Here is an 18,372-nt window from a genome sequence, read left to right on the forward strand (position 1 = left end):
GCATCTGTCCTCGGTCAGGCTCCTAGGAAGACCTGTATTTCCTCCCTCTCTTCACTATTACTGTCCTCTCTCCAGGTCCTCTCACTGACTTTCCATCTCCTAATGAGACCTGTCCTCTCATGCTAGAGCCTTCAATTCCCTGAGACCACCTTGGAGGATGTGAGGGCTGCCAACCTGTGGTCACTCATGGCTGACCCTAGGGGAGGGATTCTATAAAAGTGGTATAGTGTGAGTGGTTCCTTTAGTCCTCATGGTCCTCTACTTGACTCTTGGCATGACCTGAGGTTGACCCCTGAGTCCCAGGTCTCACCTCCTGAGATGCTCTAAAAGGAAATGTGTGGGGTGCATCATGCCCACGTTCCCAAATTTGCCACTGCGAGGTGTAGATGGGCAGGGCTGTGTTCTAGGCGCAGTCCCTTTATTCTCATCTGGAGTCAATAGTTTCCACTCTGTACTGAAGTGAGGCTTCTTCCAGTAGACCAAGGCTCTCACCTCCCTGAGACCTGTCCAGCTGAAAGAGAAGCACTTCAGCCAGAAAGCTTTCTCCTGGGTGTCATAGGGCTGACATCAGGGGTTCGCTTCCAAAGTCTCCTCTGTTCTGGGCTGAGTGGTCCTCTTGCCCCTCGTTCTGGGACCTCATCCTCACTCCTGACGAGACCGAAACTGCACCCTCCACTCACCTCAGGCTGTGCACCTCAACACAAAGGAAGTTCTTGATTGGAAGACAGGATGAACCAGAGGTGTGCAAAGCTATTGGGGCCTTCTGAGGAGGAGAACATTCAAGGGCTCCACTCTCTCCTGGAGTCAGTGGTCCCCCAGGCTTAGATCAGATTTCTTACCTTGATTTCTGGTAGCATATGGGAATCCACCCTTTCTACTGGCTGATTCAGCTGGCCTGTGGCCAAGGCTTTCGCCTTCTTGAGAGAACAGAAGGGGAGGGGAGAGACTTACTCCCTAGCTACCCTTGCCTGTTCCTTCGTGCCATCCCCCTTGCTATGGGGGTCCACTCATCAGCACCCAGTGTCCTCACTGTAAATCCTATGAAGGCCTGTTAGGATCTCCTACTTGAGCAGAATTGGAGCTTCTGCTGCAAGACCAAGGTGCTCAGCTCCCTGAGAACCTCTCCAACGTTGCCTTGCAGTAAAGGAAGGCTCACCTCAGACAGACTGCTCTCCCCATGACCACACAAGGCAAGAAGCAGGATATAGTTTATGGGACCCCTAGTGTTCGAAAGTCTTCCCCTTGATAACTATCAGAGGCTGGGACTCTTCCATCCATTGACCCGGGGACACAGCGCTTAAGCTAAGGCTTTTATGTCCCTGAGAATCAGGAAGGATAAATGAGGGCATGTTGATCTTTTCAGGGTATCTGACATTGCATGTGTTCATGACCACCTTGTCCCTGAATAGTTTTGTCTTCTTTCATACCACTCATTTATCAACATTTTTTAAACTTTATTCCAAAACAGTTCTTTGGGACAGGGCCCTATGTATCAAACGAGACACATTTTTTGGAGTGTTTAGATGAAAACTGAATGAAAAGACATGATGTCTGGCTTAGGCTGGGAGAAGTGGCACATTGTGGGCTGTCCACTAATCCAAATCGGGGGATTAGTCCTTGGAAGGTCACTTCATCAGTTTGTGAACTTGAGAAATTGGCAAGTTATCCATCCACAAATGCAGTCTGCTAAATCCAATCCTGCATGAATGCTGGAATGCATGTACTACATATAAAGCAGTGGCATACTGATGAAGAAGTATTGGTTTGTAATAAGTGGAAGGTATGATTACTATGAAGCCCTCAAATACCACTTTCCCATCTGAGTTTATTTTTAATCTAGAAGAGACCAGAGAATATGCAGTGAATTAGGAGAAAAGAAACAAATATTCTTAAATGAGCTAAATAAGTCAGAGTATTTTTTATTTTTACTAAAAGAATGTTTAAAAGAAATAAGGTAAACCACAAGTTGAAGACTTTTTACTCTTTTCTCCATTTTCTTTTTGTTTCTCCATAGTTTCTGTGGTCTTCTTTCACAGTAGCATGAAAATCACTCTTGCAGTGCTATGTTACCTACTTGCAGATCAGAAAGACAGTATAGATGGCTCTTGAATTTCTTTTATGTCTACCAAAACTGTACCTTTAAAACTTTAAAAACAGTAGTGAATATAACAGCAGTACCATTACCAAATTAATACTCAGAAGTAAATCATCCTCTTAGAAGTAAAATATTTGGAAAAAAAAGAAACAAATAATATGTAGAAGTTACTCGTGTGAAAGAGAGAGAGAAATGTGATCGAAATAAATGTGATCTACCCATTACTACCATGCACTCTTTAGAAGCTTGACTGCTCTTGAAGAAACATTCTCTTCTAATGTCATGTTAACTTGTTTGCATTGTGAACAATATATTCAGTACTTTCAGTGTGTGTTACAAATACCCAAACTTTTAAAACATTAGAACAGCTAGAAGCTATGATTTATATAATTCATACATTTGAATTCTGAAGCACAATAAACCTTATCAAAAGTAAAAACATTTGAAAATACTAAACACCTCCTTCACCTCTTTACCTTTCCAATTTAAATCATCGTTCATTAGGTATTTCTCATATGAACACAAGAAAACAGATGTATATTTTGTTAAACAAACTAGATCTAAACTCGCTTACCATTTAAAACTGTAAGAAGATATGGGTTTTGTTCCCTCCACCCCTACTACTCTGCACTATTTAGGAGCCTGACTGCTCTCTTCCAACACAAAGGAAACAAAGTGCCCTGCCCCCCTCCCTAGATGTGGGAGGAGCTGCGGGACTTGGCCCTGGAAGGGGCACTAGCCTTAGCCATGGGTGGAGCCCTGGCCACACCTCTCAGCCCTGCTCTCTCCGCCTGATCTCTCAGAGCCTCGTCATAGAGGTCTGGGAAGGAACTAGGGACCCTACCGTGGAACTTGGCTAGAACCTCGAGTACCTTCATCTTACTGGTCTCAGCACAAGCTCTCGGTCCCCACAGGAACTCATAGCGCAGAGGATCACTATTGGGCACCTGGCGGTAGTTCAGGTACTCCTTCTGCACCAGATCTTTGGTGATGAGCCTTCTGGGCTCCCCAAAGATCCAGTGCCTCCTCCCAGCATAGATCCCCAACATACTGAGGAATTCCCAGATCTCCTCCTCGGTGGCGCGGTTAACATTCATGAAGATGTCCCCGAGGAGCACCGTGAGGAGACCAGACTTGGGCAGCCCCCCCTCACCACTCGGACAATCGTTTCCCCCGAGGTTGAGCTTGCTGATGAGGGTGTAGATGTTCCTGCTAAGGTCGACTTCCTTCATCTCCAGGCCAAAGACCAGCTCCACACGCTCACGGGCTGTACTGAGGATCTCAGGGAAGTGCTGTCTGTACTTCCTGCTGACGATTTTCATCAGGGCATTCTGCGTGATGGGCTCCTTCTTGGTGTACTTCTCCAGCAGGAACTCCACCAGTATCCTGGCCTTCCTGGCCAGAGGATCTTTGCGAGTGCTCTGAGTGGCAGGGGCTGCCTGGGAGGCACCTGCACTTTCCTCCTCTGGGCCCTGGGCACCTTCATCAGATCCTGCACAGGAAGGCCCTGCATCAGGAGAGCTAGGGGCCATGGCTCCCTGAAGCTCCTGGTGATCGCCAGCAGCAGGGCAGCTCAGGGGAGAACCCTGAGGGGCAGAAGAGGGGGAGGAGGGGCACTCCTCCTTCGGGGCTGCAGCAGCACTGGCCTGGGCCTCCTGAGTGTCCCCCCAGACCTGGTGGCGTTTCCCGTGGGCATGGAACTTGTTCTTGTGCCTCCGAGGCATGCTGACAGCAGGTCAGGGGCCGCAGGTGGGAGTGCGGGCAGGAAAGCAGACAAGGAGGGCACCTGGAGGAGGGACAAGGACATGCTGTGAGAACCTTCAGCGAGGAGAGTCCTCCCTGGCTTGAATGGAAGCCGCCTCTGAAGGGTCCTTGAGGCCAGTGTTCTAGGACATACAGGGCTCCTAATCTCCTGGTCAGCCTGTCCCCTGAGACCGCTGAGTAGCAAGGGAGAGTGAGCCCTGGGGTGCAGCAGACAGTCCTGCCTGGGCGTTAGAAGGGGCGGGGCAGTGGGGGCTGTCAGGGGAGGCATGTTCTCTCAGCTGACATACAGAGTTAGATGAAAATTGGTGCGAGACACCCTCATATCCAACGCCCCCAATCCTGCCACTCAGCCCATTCCCTCTCCTGTCTGAAATTGACACTGCCACCTTCCCTGTCACCCCAGACGAGGACAGGAGGGCGTACTCAGCCCCCCAGTGAAGGGTCCCAACACCTTCCTTCTGCTGTCTCGTTGCTGTCCCTTCATAACCAGGCTCCAAGTCCCCTCTCAGACCACCACCCCCCTTCCCAATGTTTGGCCGGGAGGAAGCGCTGACCAAAGCGGAGGGTCCTAAGGCATCCGTTTGTCAGGGAGGATGGTCCTAATCCTGACTGTGCCCGAACCCTGACATCCTCACTCTACTGATCAGCTGCCAGCCCCTCAGACCCAAGTCCCCTCTTCTCCGAGTGTTCTCTGTCCGAGGTCGCAGTGAGGGACCCCTCAGCCTTTAGATCTGTTTGGCGGCTTCCCACTGATCCACAGCCAAATCCCGGTGAGTCGGGGGTTACACAAGGCTGCCGTTCTGGTGTATGGAGACAGTCATTCCCCCGAGGGTCCCTCCTTCACTCCACAGGGCTCATGGCTCTCCCTCTACTGAGCAGAGCTGGGGTCCAGCAGAGCCTGACAGAGGCATTCTTTCCCGAGACTCCCTCCCCCACAACTAGTGGTTAGTGGACGGTCTTGGGGCCTAAGAGCTAGGCTGGATCCTCTGGTCTGAGTGCAGGGCTAGGGTGGCCGGAGGCTGTGCGGCCCCCTCTTCTCAGAGGGAAAAGGGATTCGGGGTGCAGAGACGTGTCCCTGCACTCGTAACTCACGTCACGTCTGATCTTGACACCCAATGACACTTGGGTCTGCTCCCGCTGGCCACCGTCAATGGCAGCTCTCAGAGATAGCGGCACTGTCAAGGATGGCGTCGCTCCCCCAGCGTGCTTAGGAGGACGTCACTACCTGTCCTGCGCATCTGGGCTCCAGGAGGGCAGCAGGGGCGGGACCTGGACAGGCGGGGTTCCAGGGGAGCTTCTCCCGAGATTGGCACGTGGACTTTGCCTTGACTCTTAAGGGGTCCTGGGACGTCCCTGTCCTGAACTGTCAGCTGGCTCACTCCATGCCTCTCACTTGTGTCAGCACCCGCAGCAGGAAGAATTGGGGAGCCCAACTCAACTGCCGTCCTGGAGCCCATGAGACCGACAGCGAGGGCTCTCTGGGCTCCCTCTTCTGGAGTAAGTGATGCTCTGTCGTTCTCCATGCCTTGCCATAACCCCTGTAGATGCTGGGCTACGTCCCATCTGCTGATCCGACGACAAGGCCTCATATCGAAAATGTGAACCCCCGAGTCTCCTGGTATGAAGTGCACATACGTCTCATCTCACCATTTCTACCCGAGGCTTCCTGGAAATGGCTGCTACAGGTAAGATGAGCTGAGAGGGAAGGATGGGAGACTGTCTTCTGAGGTGTGGAACCCCTCACATCTCACTCAGAAACTTCATTCATATTGACTGCTGACAGGGCCTGGAAATCCTTCCCTTTCTGGTATAAATCCACCCCGGTCCCCAGCCATGCTCATACAGTTCCAGAAGAGTAAGTGAAGGGGCTCCTTAGCCTGACAGTTCTCACTGTGGGCTCTCAGTCGACTGCAGGGTCATTGCTCAAAAGTTCTGAGATGAAGTTCTGTCGTTTTGTACAATTCCTGTGATACTAACTTTTCTCTTTTAGTCCCTGGGTGATAGTCTATTAAGGTGATCATTTCAAAGGGCCAGTTCTCATCTCCTAGCATTCCCTGGTGGCTCAGGCAATAAAGAATCTGCCTGCGGTGTGGGAGACCGATTTTCAATCTGGGGCTTGGGAAGACCCCCTGGAGGAAGGCATGGAAACCCACTCTAGTATTCTTGCCTGGAGAATTCCCTTGGACAGAGGAGCCTGATGGGCTATGGTCCATGGGGTCATGAAGAGTTGGACACAACTCAGTGACTAAGCGCACACACAACAAACTTTGTGCTGGTTATTTCATGATCTGGGCTGTACTGCCACATCCAAGTCAAGCTTTGGTGCCCCATGATCCTGGCATGGGCCCTCGGAGGTGCTGCCTCAGATTCCTTCAGTGAAGCAGTAGAGATTCATGATCCCAGGGCAGAGTGGAAGAATCCAGGGCTCAAGTTTAAAGCCTCTTCCAGCTGATCCTGTTGTCTGCTTTCCTTGCAGGCTGCACATCTGTGCCAGTCTCTTAAGTACCCCCGCACCTGGGCACACATAGGGTCAAGTTCAGTGGAGACTTACTGTCCATCAGAGATTATTTACTTTTATACATAGGGTCAAGTTCAGTGGAGACTTACTGTCCATCAGGGATTATTTACTTTTATGTTTTCACTTTTGTTAATAGTTTTCTTCATTCCTTCCATAAGATTTCCGTGGTTACTTCAGGGTACAAAAATCAGCAGACCGTGTTTCATTGTGGTCTCAGCTCCTCTGAATGTGGTACTAACTCTGTAAAGGAGTTACAGAAAATTGACAGTCTTACAATATCTGTTCATCGTGAATATACATAAATACTATTCTGTTTGAGCCTTCATTTTCCTAAGACTCTCAGGAAATTCTTCATGTTGCCTCTTGAAGAGTGTATACATTTTTCTAAAGTTTCTTTGTAGGTAAATTTTTTTCTATGGTTGCTTTTGTTTATGGTGTATTTTCTGTTACTTGGTGTAAGTAAGCGTTCATTCTTCCAGACCAACTGGATGATGTTGCTGCTGTGATCTTTTTTATATTCCAGATTTTTGAAGTCTCTTATATGTTTGAATATTTCTCATCCTGTTTTCTAAGAATTTTAATTTGAGAATCAAATTGTTACTATGATCTTTTGCTTTTCATTACTTCTGACTTTTATTCATTTGGCATTGTTGTATATAACTCTAGTGGCCATGTGTACTTCCCTAGATTTCTTTTTCTAGTTTTTAAGTTCATTGATTTTTTTAACAATTATTTAAATTAGAAGATAATTAAATGGTGTGTCAGGTTCTCTTGTATGAAGCAGCTATCAGTATACATATATCCCCTCCCTCATGAACCTCCCTCCCACCCCCGACCTCACCCCTAGAGGTCGTCACAGAGCTGATCCTTGTGTCACCCAGCAACTTCCGCCACATGCCTGTTGTCCACATGGTAGTGCACATTTGTCCATGCCACTCTCTCAATTCGTCTCACTGTCTGCTTCCTCCGATGTGTCCACACGCTTGTTATCTAGGTCTGTGTCTCCATTCTTGCCCTGCAAACAGATATGTAACGACCATTTGTGGCCTTTGTTTCTCATTCTCTTAATAGTATATTTTGCAGATAGAAGTTTTTAATATTAACAAGGTTCTGCTTATTATTTTCTTTCATGGACTGTGCTTTTGGTGTTTTGCCTAAAATCTCATTACCATACTCAAGTTTTGCCCCTGTGTTATCTTCTAGATTTTCTTGCCTATTCGATATGGCATGTGAAATCCTAGTCCCTGTCCAGTGATTGAATCTCTTCCCCTAGCAGTGGAAGTGTTGAGTCTTAAACACTGGAGTGCCAGGGATGTCCCTGCAAGTTTTTTTTTTACTTGTGAGTTTTCATTTAGGTCTGTGATTCCTTTCGAGTTAATTATTTTGAAAAGTTTAGAGTTAGTATGTGGATTCATTTTTCTTAGATATGGATGTCTAATTATCCGAGGACTATAAGTTTAAACGACTGTCCTTTTCTATTGAATTGCCTTTGCACCTTTGTTAAAGGTTGGTTGAGTGTTCGGGGTGTCTGTTTCTAGATTTTCTGTTCTGTGCCATTGATTTGTCTAGTATTCTGTTAATAGCATACAGTCTTGAGTATTGTAGCTTTAAAGTAAGTTTTGAAATCCAGTAATATCAATTCTCTGACTTTGATCTTTCATATTGACTTCAATGGGTATTATGGATCATTTCGTTTTGGACATAAAATTTAAATTGTTGGCTGCTATCGACAAGGTAACTTGCTGGAATTTTGAACGGAATTGCATTAAGTATCTAGGTTAAGTTGGAATAAGTGACATCTCAACAATATAGCATCTCCCTATCTATGAACATGGTGTGTCTATTTATTTAGATCTTCTTTAATTTTTTTCAGTGCAGTTTATGAGTTTTTCTCATGTAAATCTTATACATATTTTTAAAGAATTATTTCTAATATATTTTGGTGCTAATGTAAATGGTGTTGTTTTTAATTGCAAGTTCCATCTCTTTATTGGAAAATAATTGACTATTATGTATTAGCTTTATTAATATATCAATTATGTAATAATTATATATTGATACTATATTAACCTTATTCACATATACTCCTGGCTTATTAATGCCAGGAGTTTTCTTGTTGTTGATAATTATTTTTCCTTCCAAATATCTGTATCTTTTGCTTCCTTCTCTTATCTCATTACATTGGCTAAGCCTTTCAGTACAGTGTTGAATAGACATGGTGAGAAGGGATATCCTCGCCTTGTTCCTCACCTTAGTGTGACAGCATCTGTCTTCTGACTATGAAGTGGGATGTTTTACCTGTATTTCTTTTTAGATGTTTTATATGAAGCTGAGGAATTGCCTGTCTGTATCTAGTTTGCTGAGAATTTTGATGATGAATGGGTGCTGGATTTTATCAGATGATTTTTTCCCTTCATCTGTTCATCTAATCTTGTGATTATCTTCTTTGGACTAATGTTATTATGATTTAGGATTACTGATTTTCAAATGTTGCACATCTGAAATGCATCCTACTTAGACATAGTATATAATTCCTTCTCTGGATTGTTAGGTTTCTTTTCTTATATTTTGTTGGGGATTTTGCTTCTATGTTCATGAGAGGTATTTGTGTGCAATTTTTTTCTGTTAATTTGTTCATCTGATTTTGATATTCGAGTGTAATACTCACCTCAAGAAAAGGAATTAGGAGGTGTTCCTTTTGCTTCTATTTTCTAGGAGAGATTGTAGAGAATTGTTATCATTCTTCCGTATATTTTTGTTAGAATTCATCAGTGGAAACTTCTGGGTCTGTTACTGTCTTTATTGGAAGCTTATTAGTTATAGATTAAATTCCTTTAATAGATACAGACCTCTTCAGATTATCTATTTTTCTTTGTGAAAGTGGTGCTAAGTTATCCCTTCAAGCAGTTTCTCAATTGAACCTTTCATTTTTGTAGGCACAGAGTTGTTCTTAATATTCACTCATTATCCTTTTAATCTCCATGGAATGAGTAGTAATGGCCCCTCCTTCATTTCTACTATTAGTAATTAATTTGTGTTTTATCTCTTTTTTGTTGTTTAGCCTGGGGAGAATTTTATCTTCTTTTTATTTTGTATCTTTAAAGAAACTTCTTTGGGTTTTTTTCTTTTACTGCATTACCTTCCTTTTTTCAGTGTCAGTGGTTTCCGCTTTGATTTGTTCTTCCTCTGCTTTTTCTTTTCTTTCACAAGTTTACTAATATAGAAGCTTAAGTTATTAATTGTAGGGTTTTTTTGTTATAGTCACTCAATGATGTGTATATCTCTTTACTGATTTTGCTGTATCACACAACTTCTGATAAGTTGTAATTTTGTTTTCATTTTGTAAAAATATTTTAAAGTGTCTCATTAGATTTTCTCTTTGGCTCATGTGTTATTTAGATATGTATTGTTTAGTCTGCATATAATCTCTAATTTTCCAGCTGTCTTTTTGTTATTAATTTCTAGTTTATTTCCATCACAATTTTCTTGTAATTGTGAGGGTTTTTTTTTTTTTTTGTCATCTTTGTTGTAAATAGGCACTCTCAAGAAAGGAAGATGAGGGGCTTATGTCAGATGTTGGCTGGAACAGATTCCTTTGGTAGCCTTGAAATTTTCTAAACAGAAATTCAGGGGTAGCCGAGTTGTCCTAGAATGTGGCCTTAGGTTGCTGTTAGAAACCATGCTAGAGGTCAGTCAAGCTTCTTAATGCAGATGTTTGGACAGAGTTGTTCATGCCAATAGCTTTTGCAGTTCTCTGTTCCTAACCTCAGCTTGCAGTTCCATGACACATTGCCCTTTTTATAGGTAGTTCCAAACTTGACAGGTTTCTTATTCAAGGTAGGTAGGGAAGTAAGAACATACCCGTTAGCAAAATACTGTCTCCTAAATTAAGGTCTGTGATCAAAGGAATGCCATCAGGTACTGTAATGTAACCATAGGAGTAGCACCCATCACCTTGACATATCTATTGATTAGAAGTAAAAGAGCTGAATAGATATTTCTCCAAAGAAGACATACAAAAGGCCAACGGGTCCATGAAAAGGTGTTCACCATCACTCAGTTCAGTTCAGTCTCTCAATCATGTCCAACTCTTTGTGACTCCATGGATTGTAGCATGCCAGGCTTCCCTGTCCATCATCAACTCCTGGAGCTTACTCAAACTGATGTCCATTGAGTCCATGATGCCATCCAACAAATCTCATCCTCTGTTTTCCCCTTCTCCTCTCACCTTCAATCTTTCCCATAATTGTTTTTACAATTTATGGCTCTATTATTTAAAATAAAGGGTTTGAAATAAACAGGGAGGCTGCAACTCGTGGTTCCGTTGCTACTGTCCAGCTTTTCTCTCCTTATAGGACAGCCTTCCTAAGCCCGTTGCAGTTGACTGAGTCACAGAATTAGAATATGCTTCTGATAGAGGCAGTGATTTAAAATACAATGAAGCACTATACAAAGACAGTAAGATATGAGGAAATGCTTATGTAAACACAGAAAGAGTTACAAGAAGTGGAAAAGGCTAAAAAGGACAGAGACCATATCTGCTGAAAGGGGAGCATACTAACTTCAGCAACAAAAGAAATACAGGGGATAGTTGAAACTGCTGGCGATCTTTGTGCTTAAGTCATCTTACCCTGTTGGCATTTGCCAGCAATGGATGCAACATTCTTAGTAACACAGACATCTTTTCATTTAACAGTAACATCTCAGACAGTGAAAGGTGATTTATATTTTACTATAAAGATCATGAGAAGACTGGGAAGGGCTGTTATGTAATAATTTAAAAAAAATTTTTTAATCCATAAATCAGAGTTATTACAATAACAAAGAGGTAGTTTGTGTGTCCTTTCTCCACAGTCATGGAATGAGATGCAAATTCTCCATCTGTAAAATAAGAAAAATGTGGAATCTAGATCCTTTACAAAGTGGAAAAACTTTAGAAGCTGTAGGGCAGGAAGGATTCCCTTCTGTCAGACATCAACAAGACCTCTCCCGAAATGTGAGAAAATGGGAGAAACACAAGAAGAAGTGGTGAAGGAGAAGAGGTGTTAGGAGCTTGTTGTTGAGTCCTGTCTGATTCTTTGCAACAACATTGACTGTAGCAGGCCAGGCACCACTGTTCATAGGATTTCTGAGGCAAGAATACTAGAATGGGTTGCCTTTCCCTTCTCCAGGGGCCCTTCCCAACCCAGGGATCAAACCTGGGTGTCCTTCATTGCAGGCAAGGTACCAGGTAATTTTTAGACCATTTTTTTTCCTCTCTCTCTCTCTTTTTTTCTTTTTTCTATTCCAACCCTGCAGGCACCGTTGGTTGAACTTTATAAGCACACAAAGTGGAGGCATTCGTGGCATAACAGTGTCTGGATTTGTACACACAAAGGGAAAGATACTGGGAGACTAGGTGCACAGAAATGCAGAAGAAAGTGACTTTAGTTCTAGCACTGTGAACAATTTTAATAGGCCAAAGTTGAAAAATTTGGACAGGGTGGCATGGAGACCTCCTCTGTTTGAAAATATTCACCTCAGGCTGGGACTTGAGCCCACATGGCTGGGACTGAAACCCACCTGGCCGGGACTTGAATCCAGCCAAAATCCTGTTTGGGACCTGAAGCATGGTCTTTTATTTAGAATCACTCACCTAGTGCCTGGACTTACTGAGGCTCAGGTTCTTTGTATCTCAGCACAGAAGGAATTCAGAAAGGCAAAGTGTTAGACAAGAAATAGATGTATTAATATAGGACACTTGTAAGAAATGCAAGCAGGCAGGTAATGGAGCTCTGCCCTGAGGATTAAGTGGGCTGCATTTTATAATCAAAGGAAACTGAACGAGGGGGAAAGACTGCTTTCTGAGAATAAAGGTCAGGCTTATATAACTCACTCCTGCTTCGTTTGGGGCAGGAGAGTGCCTGACCCTATGAGGTCAAGCTCGGATTATCATAGTACTTCTTCAAATCAGTAGAAGGGTGGTGACATTCTTCTTTTACCTATGGGACTGGAGCATCTGTCATGTTTCATTTATGGCTTTATATTTAAGCAAGCCTGCTACCTTTGACAACCTTCTGATACATTTCTCGAGTGATCAGTAACTTATACTGGTCTCCCAAAGGTCCCTAGGTTTCTCTATCTCTAGGCCCCTACTAGACTTCTGCAGCTACCTGTCTCTCTGTCCATCTGTGCTCAGGCCCGCATTCATGTCTGACTCTGCAAGCCCTTGAACTGCAGCACTCCAGGCTCTCTGTCCGTGGGATTCTTCAGGCAGGAATACTGGAATGGGTAGCCATTTCCTCCTCCAGGGGATGTGCCACACCCAGGGATTGAACCTTCGTCTCCTGCATTGCAAGTGTTTACTTTTCCACCGAGTTACCTGGGACAGCTACCTGTATCCTATGCTATTCTGTCCCTGTAATATGGAGGCAGGCTCCCCAAGCCAAGAGCAATCATTTCTCTTGCTGAGTGTCATCTCCATGAGGGTCTCCAGCTTGGACTCTTGTCTGGAATTTAGTGAGCAAGTTTCTTCCCAACAAGAGGAGGGGGTAGTCATACATGATCAGAAACTGATGATCAAAGGTAAACTTTCCTAGCAAGGACTTGAGAGGAGGGGCAGGTCACTTGGTTTGGGACCTTCCTTCCATCTCCATTATCATGGAGGATTGGCGGGCCAAGGGCCAAGGGAAATCAACACCGGGGAGCTGCCCCACATATAAAATAACTGTCCTCCCTGCTACATCAAGGGTTACCTGAGGCTCCTCTGGGGAAATGACCAGGTGTCCTTTGGGAGCCACGGAGGTTCCCAGGCCTCATCAGTCTTCAGTCCCCTCAGCTAGCTTGGTTTGGCAGCCTCAAGTCTCCTATAGGACTGGAGGGACTGTGGTCATGCTTCTGGAGGCCCTCTCACTTGTACATCTGTCAGGTAGGGTACTGGTGGACTTTTCCCAAACAGGGAGCATTCGACCTTCCAGTCACCCTCCTGGCTGTATGAAGATCCATCCTTTCTGCACAAGACAGTGGCTCTGATCCCGGCTTCCTGGATTCTGTCCCTGCCATTGGCTTTGTTAAGGGTGGTGCATAGGTTACCCTAAGGTGGTGCATAAGTTTGAGATGTCACTTTGTGTAATGATGCTTTTTGCTGTTGTCCCTGAATCCTTGTTGCCTCCTCAACCCTACCTCTATCATTGAATATGCCAAAGGCAAAATCCATGAGTTGATTTTCGGGAGTCTTGGGTCTCCAGCTGGCTAGATGGTGCATTAGAGGAGGATGGTCTGGCAGACTTTCCCCCGCTCGGAACTGGGGAGGTAGCAGTTCCTGGTTGTGGTTCTTTGGAAAGTAGACTAATAAGCTGATCATATAAAACATAAGTCTCCTATTAGAGAAGGAGGCACTTTGAAAAGGGTGTGAGCGCTTTCACAAGAGTTAAAAGGAGTTCTTTAGACATAGATTTTGGAATAGGGTCATGAACATTTGGATGCATGGGACTTCCGCCCTTGCCTCCCATTTTTTGGTTAGGATGTCACAAGACAGGGACCAATGGGAGTTATTTGTTCTGGTGCACTCCCAGTGTCAACAGTGGGTTGCCTGTGAGCACCTGAAATCTACCTGATTGGTGAGCCTGAGGAGGCCCCTTGGGTTAGTCTCGAAAAGGAACAGAAGCCAGTGGGAGGAAGAATGACCAACATCCAAGGGCCTAAAATCTTTAGAGCTGGAGGGACGAGACCTAGGTTCTGAGCCAACTAAAGAGTTTATCATTATCACTGAAGTAAAAGAAAAAGACACAGAGCTGAAAGGTGGGACTAGAGTACCACAAGGCAGTGATAACAATACTGGGCAAAAGTTCCTCTCACGGTATTCATGTTGTGATCTTGGAGAGGGCTCCTCTTTGGACTCCTGAAGTGGCTCCTTGCTAAGAATCTGCCTGCAATGCAGGAGATGTGGGTTCAATCACAGAATTGGGAAGGCACACTGAAGAAGGAAATGGTAATCCACTCAAGTATTGTTGCCTGGGAAATCCCGTGGACAGAGGATCCAGGTGGGCTTCAGTCCAAGGGGCCACAAAGGGTTGGACATGACTTAGCGACTAACCACATTACTTTATAGAATGAAAGAAACAACACCTAACCAGCAAGGAGGCTCAAGGATCAAGAGACAATCTGAGAAGTCTGGAGAGCAGGATAGAAGAGAAATCAAGGATATGAGGGAAGGTGTAGAGCTATGAAGTGGGGGAGGTTGGAGTCCCTGATTGTGGATCTTGGGAGAAGTGGACTGTCTCCTAGGCAGAGAGTCCTAAGCCTGCTGAGAAAGGTGCTCGCTTACTACCTGTGCTCTGGGGTTGATAAAGTCTGCTTGAGACCCCTGAGAAGGGAAGGGATCTCCCACAGTGTAAGGTCGGTGTGTGGCAAGGTAGGCCGAAAATCTATAGAGAAGGATGCAGAGTCCCCCAGTTTCAGCCCCTGATGTAGTTCTGGTCCTGGAACCACAGTGGGATTAAGAACATGTAGGGAGGGAATTGGACTCGAGGATTTACAGAGAAGAAACTCACCCAATCAAGTCCCTGATTATTTGTTCAATCTTATTTGAACGTCATGCAGTCTTCTCAGTCACACTTCTCACCTCAAAATGGATAGAACCATAGAGGAAATGACAAAGATGAGAGGAGAAAAGTCTTGGCCTCAGTGGGCGCCTTCACCATTGGAAATTCTGTGTCTACCAGGCCCAAAGACAGTGTCAACTGCCACCCAAGTGTTCTTTGGATATGCACAGCCTGGGTGTCCTCCTTGCAGCTCTTAATTAAGGGGACCCATGATACAGTGAGCTGACCCAGATCTTGCCCTATGGGTCACAGAAAGAGAACCAAGCAGATGTGCCAGCAAGCAAGTTTTCATGGGAGAGAGAGAGCGAAAGTCAGGGGTCTCCAGCCAGCAGTTGGGCAAGACCACTGGAGTTCACGGTGACAGCAATCCTAGTCACGGTACCAAATATGTCACTGGTGAAAAGAGATTACCTCAGTTCTTCCTCTTGCAAAGAAAGGGAAGGACTGTGAACTAGTGCACATCAGGGGACTTGTCTGATGAAGGTCACTTTACCAGTCTTGTGAACTTGAGACAATTGCAAGTTATCCATCTATGAATGGAGTCTTCTAAATCCTATCCTGCATGAATGCTGGAATGCATGTACTACATATAAAGCAGAGTCATACTGATTAAGAAACACTGGTCTCTAATTTAATGCGAGTTATGATTATTATAAACCTCCAACATACCACCTTCCTATCTTTATCCAGTAGATAGCAGAGACTATGCAGTGCACTGGGACATAAGAAATAAATACTCTTAAATGAGCTAAAGTAAGGCAACGGATATTTTATGTTTACCAAACAAAAGGGTTAGAGGAAATAAGGCAAACTACAAATTAAAAACTTTTTCCTTTATGTTTGCTTAATTGTTTTTTGGTTTCTCAATATTTTCTGTGGTCACGTTTCACATTACCATGAAAATCTCTCTTTCAGTGACCTACTTCCAGACCACAAAGACAATACAGATGGTTAATGAATTTCTTTTACATCTACCAAAACTGTAACTTTAAAAATCCTAAAACAGCAATAAATAAAACTGGAATATCATTACCAAATCAGTATTCTGAAGAAAAACAGTCTGTTAGAAGTAAAAATATTTGATAAAAATGAAATAAATTATATGCAGAAGTTACTAGTTTAAATCAGGAAGAAAATAGAGATCTAAACTTGGTTTGCTCGACCCCTACTAACCTGCACTATCTAGGAGCTTGACTACTCTTTGATAAAATTCTGTTCCAGTGTCATCTTACCTTGTGTAGATGGTGAACAACATATTCAATACGTTCAATGTGTTTTACATATACCCAACCTGTGGCTTTCAAAACTTTAAAAGAACAAACAATGTGATTTATATGATTAATCCATTTGTATTCTGAAGCACAATAAACCTTATGAAAAGTAATTAAAATTTGAAAATACTAAACTCCTCCCTCATCTTAATCTAATTTAAATCAACTTTCACTAGATATTTCTTCTATGGATAAAGGAAAAAAGATATATATTTTGGTAAAATGAGTCGTACCTAAACTCCCTTACTCCATAAAACTATAAAGAACATACAAGTTTTGTTCCCACCACCCTACTACTCTCTACTGTTTAGGAGCCTGACACCTCTGTTCCAACACAAAAGGGAAGAAAGTGTCAGGGCCTCCCTCCCTAGATGTGGGAGGAGCTGTAGGACTTGGCCCTGGAAGGGGCACTGGCTTCAGCCATTGTGGGAGCCCTGGCCGTGCCTCTCAGCCCTGCTCTCTCCACCTGATCTCTCAGAGCCTCGTCATAGAGGTCTGGGAAGCACCTCCAACACTTTCGTCTTATTGACTGAACACAAGCTCTTGGGCCCCACAGGAACTCGTAGTGTGGAGGATCACCATTGGGCGCCTGTCGGTACTTCAGGTACTTCTTCTGCACCAGATCTTTGGTGATGAGCCTTCTGGGCTCCCCAAGGATCCAGTGCCTCCTCCCAGTATAGACCCCCAACACACTGAGGAATTCCCAGACCTCCTCCTTGGGGGTGCAGTTACCCTTCATGAAGATAATGCCCAGGAGCACCATGAGGAACCCGGAGTTTGGCAAAGCCCCCACCCCTCATCACTCACACCTTCATTGCCCCCGAGGTTGAGCTTGTTGGTGAGGGCATAGATGTTCCTGCTGCAGTCGACTTCCGTCAGCTCCAGGCCAAATACCAGCGCCATGTGCTCAGAGGCTCTCCTGAGGATCTCAGGGAAGTGCTGCCTATACATCTTGCCAATGACCTTCAGCAGGGCGTGCTACGAGATGGGCTCCTTCTTAGTGTCCTTCTCCAGCAGGAACTCCACCAGCATGCTGGCCTTCCTGGTCAGAGGATCTTTGCGAGTGCTCTGAGCGGCAGGGGCTGCCTTGGAAGTACCTGCACTTTCCTCCTCTGGGCCCTGGGCACCTTCATCAGATCCTGCACAGGAAGGCCCTGCATCAGGAGAGCTAGGGGCCATGGCTCCCAGAAGCTCCTGGTGATCCCCAGTAGCAGGGGAGCTCAGGGGAGAAGCCTGAGGGGCAGACGAAGAGGAGGAGGGGCACTCCTCTTTGGGGGCTGCAGCAGCAGTGGTCTGGGCCTCCTGGGGTCTCTGAGTGTCCCCCTGGACCTGGTGGAATTTCACACGGACATAGTACTTGTTCTTGTGCCTCCGAGGCATGGTGACACTGGTTATGGATCACAGGCACATACGGGCAGGGTGGCAGGCAAGGAGGGCCCCTAGAGGAAGGACAAGCAGATGTTGTGAGCAACTTCAGTGAGGAGATTCCTCCCTGGCTTGAACCCAAGCCGCCTCTGAGGGGTCCTTGAGGCCAGTGCTCTAGGACCCACAAGTCTCGTGTTCTCCTGGTGAGCCCCTCCATTGAGACTGCTGAGTAGGAAGTGAGAGTGATCGCTGGGGCGCAGCCAGATAGCCCTGCCTGCTCGTTAGAGGGAGGCCTGTGGGGGCTGGCAGGGGAGGCAGGTCCTTTCAGTTCACATTTCAGAGTCATGATGAAAACTGGGGCAAGACTCCCTCATATCCCCCCCGCCCCCAAACCCACCCACCCTGTTCCCTCTCTTGCTGTGAAGTTGACGCTGCCACCTTCCCTGTCACCCAGACAATAAGAGGAGGGAATGTTCAGGCCCCCAGTGAAAGGAGCCGGGACCTACCCTTCTGCTGTCTCAAGGCTGCCCCTTCACAACCGAGCTGCAACCTCCCCTGTAAGACCACCGTCCCCGTCCCCGTGTTTGGCTGGGAGGAAGTGCTTGGCACAGGGAAGGGTCCTGAGTCGGCCTTGTGATGTGGAGGATGGTCATTACCCTGACTCCTCCCGAGCCCTGACATCCTCCCTCTGCTGACGGGCTGCCAGCCCTTCAGAACGAGGTCCCCTCTTTCCCAAGTGTCCCACATCCTGGATCACTGTCAGGGAGCCCCTCAGCT

The 18,372-nt window shown here is 45.6% G+C and overlaps 1 protein-coding gene across 1 annotated transcript; it reads right to left on the bottom strand.

Moving 5' to 3' along the window:
- Positions 1–2,787: 2,787 nt before the first annotated feature.
- Positions 2,788–3,819, bottom strand: LOC138071936 (melanoma-associated antigen B17-like). The gene has a single exon (XM_068963305.1). It carries the CDS (start codon positions 3,817–3,819, stop codon positions 2,788–2,790), a length of 1,032 nt encoding a protein of 343 aa, XP_068819406.1.
- Positions 3,820–18,372: the final 14,553 nt, after the last annotated feature.

This window comes from Capricornis sumatraensis, chromosome X (assembly GCF_032405125.1).
Source record: "Capricornis sumatraensis isolate serow.1 chromosome X, serow.2, whole genome shotgun sequence".
In the NCBI taxonomy this organism is placed as follows: Eukaryota; Metazoa; Chordata; class Mammalia; order Artiodactyla; family Bovidae; genus Capricornis; species Capricornis sumatraensis.

Coding starts and splice junctions, on each gene's coding strand:
- LOC138071936 (XM_068963305.1), bottom strand. CDS start 3,819: ATGCCTCGGAGGCACAAGAACAAGTTCCATGCCCACGGGAAACGCCAC.